At 32.4% G+C, this 12,304-nt stretch overlaps 1 protein-coding gene across 6 annotated transcripts in view; it reads left to right on the top strand.

The window, feature by feature from the left end:
- OXR1 (oxidation resistance 1) overlaps positions 1-12,304 on the top strand; it is a 446,853-nt gene that overhangs the window by 399,697 nt on the left and 34,852 nt on the right. For all 6 annotated transcript variants that reach the window (XM_082601053.1, XM_082601051.1, XM_082601055.1 and 3 more), the window contains one exon: positions 2,049-2,211. In XM_082601053.1, the coding sequence (XP_082457179.1) occupies positions 2,049-2,211 (163 nt within the window). The remainder of the gene's footprint in view (positions 1-2,048; positions 2,212-12,304) is intronic.

The following is a 12,304-nucleotide window of genomic DNA, read 5'->3' as shown; positions in this document are numbered from 1 at the left end:
TTGAAAAGGTAGTGCTGAACAAAGATACACAATGCCTCTGCTCACAATACATGTGGAAATCAAAGAGAAAATTGTCTATCAACAACTGCATTATTCCAAATGTTAATTAAACACAAGAAAATTTTATCATTACAATTATTACTAATAAACAACTCATCAAAGCAACATAAATTATAAATTGTCATAATTATTACATATAAAAAAGTAAAATATAGGAAATGCCTTAATGAAATATTTAGGGCTTTCCTCCAATTAGTTTATGTATCCATTGATGATATTGTTCATTGAAATGATGAGATAGGATTCAGCCCCTCAGTTCTACCCCCTCCCTTTTTTCTTTTTATTACAAGTATTGAGAAGCTTTGTTCATAAAAAAGTCTATGAGACTGAAAATTTTTATTATAATAATGTCACTCAATTCTTTAAACATGTTTCTATTTATATTCCAAAATTACTTACCTTTCATCAAAATTATTTTTAGTGACCATTAGTGAACAGCTTCATTAAAAATTCCTCCAGTTTTATGGAAATCAGTGAATTAGAAACCACCTGATATGCCAAAGGACTTGTTGTCCAGTCTTTTAAAACTTTTCCCCATCTCAGTACCAACTTTGGGCAACCAGGAAGTTTTTACAGTTTATGGCATGTAAAATTCTGGATGACTGATGATAGTGCTTTAGTGAAAGCAGAGAACAGGCAATCTGTAAGATATCTTGACCACACTGTTCTCAGGCAGCTTAGTATAAGATTAACATATGGAAGCAGAATATAAGAGATCACTTCCCTTAGGACTATCTTATGTGTCTGTGTACCTCTTGGAAAGTCTTTATATGTTGCTCTGAAGACTGTTGCTTTCAGGAATATAATAATAAAATTCTTCTCTCTCCCCCCTCACCTAAATATACAGTACAGTCTGTGCATTCAACAAACTGTGATTAGAATAATTTAAAAATATGGTATGATTTGCATAATTCATGAGTACATGAAAGGCAAAGAGCCAGATACTCAGATCTGCCAACGATACCAAGATGATTACAATGAAATATTCAACCCTATTATATCTTTAGTTAAAAATAATTTAAGGATTTGTTTCTCTCATTACTATTGGTTTTATTTTAATTTTTGCATGGAATTTTCCATTTTAATGTTGTCCTTGCACCTTGGCTAATGTTCATTAAAAATTAGTTTTATTAGAATTTTGAACTGTATTGTATCTAAGTAATTTATGAAAAAACAATTGCTTGTTTTCGTAGAGACAAACTATCTGAAAGATGATACTTAATACCTTTTTAAAGTGTTAGTTGCCACATAAGAAATGACATTATTAAAAAATTTTATTAAATTAGAAACAATTTCCAGAACAGTGGTTATTGATTGGTATGTGCTAGTGGAGAGTTTTGTAATCACTTTCCAATTATCCATGCTAATTAAAGCCAACAAAACATACATATTTGAAATGTGTTGCTGACCCTCAAATAATGTTTGTCAAGGATTTAGGCTTTACTCTAGTAAACAAAATTGAAAAGGGGAACAAGAGAGTTAAAAGGTTGGATCATCCCTGAGCCAATAATACACTGTGTGTTCCTGGTATTTAAAAGTTAAACATACTAAATTTCTGTTAACTTGGAAAAAATCTGTATAATGTCCAGGTTTCAAAATAGGTAATTAGTTAGTTGTTTACTTATATTTTAGATAATTAGATCATTTGGTGTGAATGAGGTCAAAATGGTGGGTTCAGTTTTCCTTCCCATTACTAAGTTCCTTTAAAGAAAAGAAACATTACTGTGGACAGCATCTGAGCTTGTCAAAACCATGCTAAAGAAAATCCTAATGTAGTTTTCTCAGAGCTTGACAGAACACAGCCAAAAAAATTTAAGTTAATGTCTTCCTGGTAGTGGGCTTTGTTTTATTTTTAAATAAAGCATGGTATATATTTTGTATATTTTAAGTCTTCGAGTTTTGTGAAAATATTTAACAAATATAGTTTTTAAATTCTAGCTAACAGCACAGATACTAGGTCTATTATTAATAATCGCTTGTTCTAACAGGACAGACCACTTGTATGCCTTCTTCATTCAGTGGAGTCCAGAAATATATGCAGAAGATACTGGTGAATATACCAGAGAACCTGGATTTATAGTAGTAAAAGAGATTGAAGAATCTGAAACAAATGAGGATTCTACTAATGAAGCAGCAGCTAGAGAATGGGAGGTAAGGGGAAAAATGTGAAGATTTCATTTATCTTTTTGCTTTGTGTGATTTTATAGTTTTATAGTAGTTACAGGCAAAGTACAAGTGATCTTTGTACAAAAGAGTAATTTTTTAAAGGTTCACTGTCCATGTATATACATGTTTATTGAATAAATCTGATTAGTAACTTTGGTTTATTCCTATTTGTCATTTTCCTTTTGCTTTAAAATACTAGAGAAGCAACCTGTAGCAATAAAATGCCTTTTTTTGAGTAAACTTTAGAATAATATTAACTGTTGTTATACTAATTTTCATAACATACTTATTTCAGATCTGATTTGATTTTTGTTTTTTTCTTCTGATTTGTTTTAATGTTATCTCCTGCATGGAGTCAGTACAGCAGTTATTTAACTCTTTCATGCAAATTAGCACTCCTTTCTAATAAGCTCATAAAGCATTATCTTGGCATCAGTTTAGCAGTAATGCTAGGGAAATAAGCTGATGCTAATTTTACTAAGTAATGAAAGTTTTATGTGCTCAAATTTACTGAGCTTGTCTAAATGGTCAGATTAACACTAATCAACTTTTTATAGCCCCTCTTAGATCCATCTTTTAATATTACATAGTATGTTTTTACATGCTTTGTCTCATGGGATTGATAAGATGACAGTATCCGGTTTCTCCCTTGTTATGGTTGCCTGGATTAATCTCTTTGTGCATTAGAAAATACAAAGCAGATGCTAAAATGTGATAATAAACTGAATCAAATTTTGTTATCCATGTGGTGTTAATGTTTGCAGTCGTTTATGTGATGAATGTATTGTGTATGTACTTAACATGTATAATGATTGAAGGTATACATGGCATGTCTTTTGTTTAAAATGCAAACGTGATTTTGTATGTGCCTAAGTCCATTCTGTGTGGTATATACAGCATCAGTTTCTACTGTGACTACAACATAATGGAGGAAAAGAGTTTAACATATTTTGAGCATTTATTTTGAGTTATTTTAATACTTAAACCAACATTATTAATCTTCTTACCAGCTTTATTCACAATAGCCGCAAACTGGAAACAATCTGAATGCCTGTCAGCCGGAGACTGGATAAATAAATTTCAGAATTTTATATAATTCCAAATAATATAGCAATAAAAGGTTCTGTTGGTAACAACAACATGGATGAGTCTCAAAGATAACAGTTTAATAAAAGAAGCCAAGCCAGACATAAAAGACTATATACTGTATAATTCCATTTACATAAAATTCATAAGGGCAAAACTAGTCAAAAGTCCACCAGACTACCTGTTTCTGGGAGTTCAGGGCTTGGCTAGGGGCAGGAGGGAACTTTATATAGAGTACTGGAGATGGTCTGTATTTTATTCTTGGTGATGATTTACATGGATGTTCACATGTACAAAATAATCCCTATGTATTTAAAATTAGCTTTAGGATACTTTTTAAATAGCCCAGGTGATCAAAGGTAGTAACAATAGAAGGAAGGTAGAGTGGAAGGGGATAAAATAAAGTTTTTAAAAAATGTATTACCTAGCTAATAAGACAGGATTTAGTGGCAATTAGGTAATGGTAAAGTTTTTAACTTGGGTGGCAAGGTGGATGGCAATATTTTCAATCAAGTAAGGGAGCTGAGAGTTTTCTCTCCTTTGGGATTGGAATACTTAACTTTGGAAATAATAGACTTATTATTATTTTGTTGAGTATTGACATTTTGATTCAAAGGAACTGCCTCAGTTCTTGTGGAAGACTCTGCAGGTTATGATTTCTAAAGAAAAAAAAGTCTCCTCACTTGTTTTCAACTAGAATTGATTCAAATAAAAAGAAGATGGATGATAAAAAATTTAATTTTAAAAACTTCTTTTGCTGCATTGTCTAGAAACGTTTTGTTGCACTATCTAAATAGTAGCCACTAGTGACGTGGCTATCGAGTACTTGAAACATGGCTAATGCAACTAAGGAATTGAAGTTTTAATTCTATTTACTTTTAAATAATTTAAATGTAAAAACTGATACTTGATTCAGTATTGGATGACGTTTAAATATGTTTGGAACAACTTGGATATATGAGTCTATTCTTTCAACTATAAATTTCATGAAATCTAAATATGATCTAAGTAACTTCAGGTATTTCCTATGAAATTTGATGTCTTCATTGAGATGTAGTTAAAATATACTAATTCCTGTAGATACAGTAGCCCCTAGCCTCTTGTAGCTGTAGAGCACGTGAAATGTGGCTAGTCCAAATAGAGATAATCTGTAAATATAAAATATATACTGGATTTTAAAGATTTAGAATTGAAAGAAAAAATGTAAGATATCATTAATTTTTATATTGATTATGTTGAAATGATATTTTGGATATATTGGGTGAAGTAAATATATTAAAATTGATTTAACTTTTTTTTTCCTTTTTTCATGTGTCCACTAAAAAATTTGTAATTGCATTTGTCTTGCATTGTATTTCTCTTGTATAGTGTTGCTCTAGTGCCTGATAGCTACTAAGTACCTAAAAAGTTGTTGTTGCTTTTTTTTTTCCATCAAAAGTCTGTTGGTTACCTTAGGGCTCACTCTTGGTGTTGTACATTCTATGGGTTTGAAGAAATGTAAAATGACATAAAAAGTATTTTAAATGTTAAAAGGATGTTTTTTAAAAAAGGAATTTGACTAGAGACATATATAAAATAAGAGTAATTCAAAATTTCTACCTACGACCGGAGAAGAGGTGACTTAGAATTTAGGATGAATTTATTATGAATTTATTTCATGCTAACATGAAATTTATACATTAGGGAAACTTTTGCATATGATAAACTCACCTCCTCTACTACTTCTCTTCTGTTTCCTTCCTGTCCCCCTACTTCTGTAAGTGGCATGAGGGCAGGGTTTTATGGGTTTCATACACTATCTGCAGAGCTAAGAGCAGTACAGGCATATAATTCATCCTCGATAAATACTTACAGCATTAATGAATAAATTTGGACATAGATTAAAATAAATAATGAAACTTGTACTTATTAAAAATTGATCTGTATCCTAAAATAAGTTCTTATGTCACTTGTAGTAAATATTTTGTCATAAAGCCATGGACTCTGGAAGTTGGAAGTTGACATTTCAGCCTCTCTCATTTTACATTTTACACTATTCTTGGTTCTGCTGTAACATATTTAGTGATAAGAAACTTATTACCTCAAAGGGCAGTACTTTTCAGTTTAGGACAGTTCTGTTAGAAAGTTCTTTCTCTTAGTGAGTTTAAAGAAACATACCTTTGTAAGTTTAATCCATTTGTCTTTGTTCTTCCTTCCAGTGCACATTAGTAACAACATATTTTTCTATATACTATGATAATATGAAAATTTATTATCAGATATTAATATTTAAATATAATTAAATATTATTATTTATTATCTTCCTTTTTAATCCTCTACCAGGATTATTTTCCCTGGTACTTCTGTTTGACTTTAGTAACTCTTCTTTGATCTTACACTATCCTCATCATTACCCTAAAAGGATTCATTAACTGTGGCACCCCAAATTACTAAAATGTGCACCTTTTATAGCAAGAAAAATTCTATAATATTTGAAACAATTTCAGATCCCAAATGTGCACATTGAAAGTCAGTTCTACTGAAGATAATTAGAAAAGGTTGGAATTCAAGAATTAGAAATGATGAGAAAAGGAAAAAAAGGAGAGCAGTATTAGAGATTTGTACAGTGAATTCCAGAGAGAAGTGAGAGCAGCAGAAACCTACCTTTACTAGCAAAGAGGAAAGATAGCTAAACTTTAAGATTGTCAGGAGTAAGAACCCCTTAAGGTGCATTAGAACTAAGATTCCTGAATATTGGGAGAAAGAATCTAAAAATACTATACATGTAACTCAGGATGTGTAACAGATTGATGTTATTTAATATGTACTCTCTATTCTTCTAGTTTAGTCATTAGTCAATATAAATATAGTTAGCATAAAACATCAGCTTACCTCAACGTTGTTTCTTTTTTAACCATACTGTCTTGAGTTTCTTAATTATGAATTCTTCTGCTATTGGTAGTTTAAAACCCTACCTTGCGACTGAAAAGGAACAATTGTAGAGTCTTCTGGTTTCTGCCCGTATTCAGTGCAAGAAGTCAGTAGAGCATTTTTACTGAGGATAATATTTTATGTGGGCCTTTGCAGTTTTGTGAGAAATATTACTTGCTTTTTTGATGGGGAGTATTTTTATGGATGTTCACTGAAAAGGAAAGTACACTAATGGCATTTCAGCAGTGTCAGGTAAAGGTGGGAAAAGATGCCTATTTTGACCCCTACTGTTTGCTGATGATTGTGCTTTGATTTGATTAATACACAAATATAGAGATTAATAGTATAGTGAATTTGCATGTGCCACTCAGCTTTCTCAACTTATTTTATCTGTAATCCTTCCTTTTCCCCAGTTCACATTTCTTCAAATGTGATAAAACTGTTTAAAATACACGTAATATGAATGTATTTTTACTGTTTGCTGTTTGAATCAGCATCCAACTAAGGTTTAGATGTTTCGATTAGTTAAAACGTCTCTTAATTCTCTGTAGATGTAGGTTCTCCCTCCATTTGTTTTGCTCGCTTTGCTTTTTTACCTTGTAATTTTAGCTTTTAAGAAATCATATTTTTCCTGTAGAATGTCCCATAGTCTGGATTTTGCTGATCACATCCCAACAGTCTTACTGACATGTTCTTCTGCCTTGAATTTCCTATAAATCAATATTTAGATCTAGTGCAACCCACATAATCATAGACTATTATCTTTATTTTACAGATAATTTCTCTAAGCTTGTTTCTTAAGCTTAATTTTAGCTAAAATCCTCAAAGTGGTTAATCTGTAATTCAGAGACTATACTCTTTTACCACACCAAGTTCTCAACCTAGGCAGAACCTTTGAATCATCTGGGGGAGCTTTCAAAAATCTTAATACTCAGGGTCACCTCGGAGCAGTTAAATCAGAACCCCTGGGGTGGGACCTACTTATCAGTATTCTTTTAAAGCTCCTCAGGTGATTACATTGTACAGTAGAGGTGGAATAACTACTGTACTACCCCAAGCCACCACTTTGGGTGTTGTGTTAAACATATATAATGCTAAGACAAAAGATACTTTCAGACTATATTGGTCATAATATACTGTAATTTTCAAGTGTCTGTCATGCAAATTACAACGTATAAAACATTTTCAAAATATTCCCCTTATTTTGGTGTTGCATCTGCACACCAAAAACATAAATTTGCTTCACTGTAGAGAAAGTTTCTTTAATCATTTTATGCTTTGATTTTTTAAAAGATTTCTTATCAATAGTAGCAATCCTGACATAGTTACTTCAGGCATAACTCCCTTACATACCAAAGGACTCCTATCACCTTATGTACTCAGAGGCACTACAAGGAAAGGGAAATCAAGAAATATACCAGGCCTTCCATACTTTTTTTTTTAATTGATCTATGCCTCTTGAACTTATCTATCAAATGCGCTTTCAAGTTTGATGTACTTGACAAGTACCCAGGTGTCCAATGGTATAGTCTAAAGCAGTGCCTACCACAGTAAGCCTGAAATATCTTTGAAGCCTGTTTTATTTTTAAGGTTCATGTGAATTTTGCATTTATCTTCTTAATTTATCTGATGTACCTAAAAAACTTTAAAAATTCTTATCATGAAATAAAAATGATGCTACAGTAATACAGATCAGTTTTATCCTATCACCAGGTACCATGGCACATAACTGCACCCCTCAGGCTTTATTACCCTCGACCCCAAATACCAGCTTCAATAGACACTCTACTAGAATCCTCTGAAAGTTTTAGGTTTCACCTTGTCACATGTGTTGAGTATACCAGTCTTGCTGCTTGATGACATGCCTCAAAATTAGAACTTTTGAAGTTAAAATTGCTTGTTGTACCACTTCCTTTGGGTTGACATTCCACTCCTTTTGGGATAAGAGCTGGCAGAAAAAATTTTCAATTTTTTTTCATCTCTAAAGTTAATTTTATACCACTTGTAGTGCAGTATCTCTCATACTCCAGACCTACTAATTAAAACATCCAGTGGTCAAAACAACTAAGAAATTGACTTTATTAAATTAGCTTTAATTGATTTATTTAACAGTCTACCTCCCAGGCTTATGTTTGTTGGTTAAATTTTAAAATACAAGTTTACTAAGATTGTATCCCCAGGTTTATCCTTGTTGATTAAATTTTAAAATATGGATTTACTAAAATTATATGCCCATAGTAAATTATATAATGTATTAGTGCTTTTCATTCTTAAAAGCATTGATTGATATTAGAAGATTACTCTGGTTTACTTCTTCTTACACTTGCCAAAGTATTGATAAAAATATGTTCCATTCAGTGTTTGGTTTCTGATACGACTTGTTTATTTTTAGGTGCTTGACATTACTCACATTTTCTCAAATAATCAAAGCTTTCATTTAAGTGATAGTAAATATAAATATATTGACTGCTTATTAAATAAACCTGTACAAAGGTTTTGTAGTTATTCCAAGTATTTTAGAATCTGCTTTCTGGCATAGATAATTTTGTAAATCATTTATAGGATATTCCCATTTTGACATTAATTTTTAGTGTTCTCCATTTTAATTATATAAATTTAATATATTTAACCTAATCTTAGCAATTTAGGCTATAAAATTTATCATATTATATCCTTATTGATTTGGTTTTCCACTAGGATATGGTAATCATCATGTGGAATCAGTTCTGTTTTCTTAGTTGTCACTAATTAAGTAGAGTTATTACCGTGGTTGTTTATTAGGTTTCTCAGAGAGGACTAACAGTTTGGTATTGCTGCAACTTCTAAGAAGCACCAGTATCAGGAGGCTTCAATTGTTTGGTTAATGTTTTACTTCTTAAGCTGCCAGACAATGAGTATTCTGGTGTTCATTTTCTTAAACACATGGGTTGTTTTTTTGTTTTGTTTTGTTTTTTAAATTAAAGCACAAGTAATGCCAAAATTAAAATTGAGTCAATATATAAAACAAAATTCCTGATCTCTTAGCCTAGCCTGCAAAATCCATACAGAATTGATTTTGTTCAAAATGAAAGTAGTCTCTATCTCTAAGTCACTAAGTAGAGGTCACATTTCTCAAATAAAAGCAATTAAAGAAGAATATACTTTTTTTTTACATTGATCTAATCACATAGGATTACAAATCATAATGCCAAAGAAATTTAGTAAATCTGAAAGATTCATAAATCAAAAGCATTAAAAACAATTAGAATTTATGAGTTAATACAAATTGTCTTATATAATATTTCTATATTGAGTATTTTTAAACCTCTTTACTGAGGTATGATTGATATACAAAAAGCTGTGCATATTTAATATATACAACTTGATGAGTTTGGAGACAAGTATATATCCATGCAGCCATCACCACAATCTATGCTGTGAACATTCATCATCTCCAGAAGTTTCTTCTCCCCTCTTTATACTTATTATTTTGTAATAAGAACACTTAACATAAGATTTACCTTCTCAGCAAATTTTCAAGTATACAGTACAGTATTATTATAGGCACTGTGCTGTAAAGTAGGTCTCTAGTTTAGGCTATTACGTTTTTTCATATTAGCATTTAGCACCCAAGAGTCATTATGGTCTGTTTTGACTATTACTGATGTTAATTACCTGAGGAAAGTATTGAACCAATGCTTTGCTTTCCCTATTAATAATCTATCTCAGTTACTAGCCAAAAGCTATAGACTATAAAATTTCTATTAAAGCACAAAATGTCTAATTGATATTGTGAGAAGGGATGAATGAATGACAGACTATTTTATGATTTTAAAAATTAAAATATTACTTTAAATATTGAGTAGGGTAGATAATGTATTATTGCTTCTAGTAGACCACTCCAACTTAGAGGATATCAGATATAAGGTAATTCAGTAATTTCAGCCCTGATAAAGAAAGTAAAGGAAAAAACATTAAGTTGAATATGTGAATTATGAGAACAGATTATGTTCGACCTTAATTAAGCTGGTTATGTTTTTAAAAGTGCTTTATTTTATAGCCTGTCATTTTACATTTTTAATGCTAAATTGACATCTGCTTCAAGCCCTGGGGTGTCTAGACAAATTTAAATGACCTAGCATTATGTTTTCTGAGTATTATGAAAAAAGAAAGGGCAAGAAGGAGATTTACTGAGCTCATTTTATGTCTGCTAGGTAGGTATTGTATTTATTAAATGGAAACATTTGGCTTCAAGAAACAGAAAATCACACTTAAAATAGCTTAGACCAGTTGATTTTTCTTTTTCAATTGAGGTATAAATAACATATAACATATTAGTTTCAGGTGTACAGCATTATGATTTGATATTTGTATATATTGTGAAGTGATCACCACAGTAAGTCTAGTTAATCTTTTTTGTGATAAAGACTTTTAAGATCTATTTATTCTCTTAGCAGCTTTCAAATATGTAATGCAGTATTATTAACTATATTCACCATGCTATATATTATATCCTCATGACTTATTTTATAATTGGAGGTTTGTACCTTTGAACCCCCTTCACTCATTTTGCCCTCCCCAATGCCACCCCCACCCCCCATCCCCGGCAACCACCAATCTGTTTTCTGTATCTGTGAGCTTCATTTTTTGTTGTTGTTTTAAATTCCGCATATAAATGAGGTCATATGATATTTGTCTTTATCTGTCTGACTTATTTCACTTAGCTAATGAACTCAGGGTCTGTCCATGTTGTCTCAGATGGCAAGATTTCAATCTTTTCCTTTTTTTTTTTTTTTTTTGCCTATGTAGTATTCCACTGTGTATCTATACCACATTTTCTTCATCCATTCATCCATTGATGGACACTTAGGTTGTTCCCATATCTTGGCTATTGTAAATAATGCTGCAGTGAACATGGCAGTGCATATATCTTTTAAAATTTGTGTTTTCATTCTTCAGATAAATGCCCAGGAGTGGAATTGCTAGATCATATGGTAGTTCTAGTTTTAATTTTGGGGGGAACCTCAAAAAATATACTGTTTTCCATGGTAGTTATACCTATTTACAATCCCACCAATAGTGCACAAGGGTTTCCCTTTTCTCCATATTCTCGCCAATGCTTGTTATATCTTGTCTTTTTGATAATAGCCATTCTGACCAGTGTGAAGTGATATTTCATTGTAGTTTAGTTGTTTTTCAAAGTGTGGTCCCTAGACCACAACCAGCAGCAATAGTATCTATGAATTTGTTTAAAAAGTACAGGGAATTCCCTGATGGTCCAGTGGTTGGGACTCTGTGCTCTCACTGCCAAGGGCCCAGGTTCGATCCCTGCTCAGGAAACTAAAATACCACAAGCTGCAGCGCAGCCAAAACAAAAAAACATTAAAAAATACACATTCTCAGGCTCCATTGCAGTCTGCTTATCAGAAACTGGTTTTGGAGCCCAGTATTCTGTTTTAATAAATGTTCCAAGTGATTCTAGTGTAGGCTAAAATTTTAGAGTCACTGGTTTAGATCTTTAAGAACCCATCCTGTCTAGGCATGGAGCCAGCCTTCTCAGAAACACATGGCTGAAAAGATACCTTAGCAAAATCAAAACTGTATTAGGAAGGTGTGGAGATGTATGCTGAGTAAGACAACCAGCGAAATAGGCTGTCCTTTGTGTGGTGCATGTGTGTATATTTTTTTAAATCTCACTTAAACCACATTTTGGTACGCATATAATATTTCTAATTCTAGAAAGTCCAGCTGCAAGTAATGATAGGTTTTCAAAAGAGCGCCCCACCACCACCAGATTATTTAATGCTGTTGGTGTGTGCAGAGGGAGTGCAGGGATGGGGGTTGGCGACCACAGTTCACTATGTATATAATTGAACCCTGTATTGTAAAGCTGGTGTGGAGATGGGTATAGTGTGCCTACGAGGGACTGTGAGAGAGAGATCTTAGGGTAAGTGTGGTGGAGCTGGTGGGGGAGTTAGGGGGGTGACTGGTATGAGTGGCATGGCAGGGTGGATATTCATCAGGGGGTGTGCTGTGTCTTGTGCATACACATGCTGGAATGTGCAGGAAGGAGATGGGGGGGTGTGGGTATGGTGCAGCGTTG

Source organism: Mesoplodon mirus (genome assembly GCF_964341445.2).
Source record: "Mesoplodon mirus genome assembly, chromosome: 16".
NCBI classification, from domain to species: domain Eukaryota; kingdom Metazoa; phylum Chordata; class Mammalia; order Artiodactyla; family Ziphiidae; genus Mesoplodon; species Mesoplodon mirus.
This window is presented reverse-complemented; position numbering and strand designations above follow the sequence as displayed.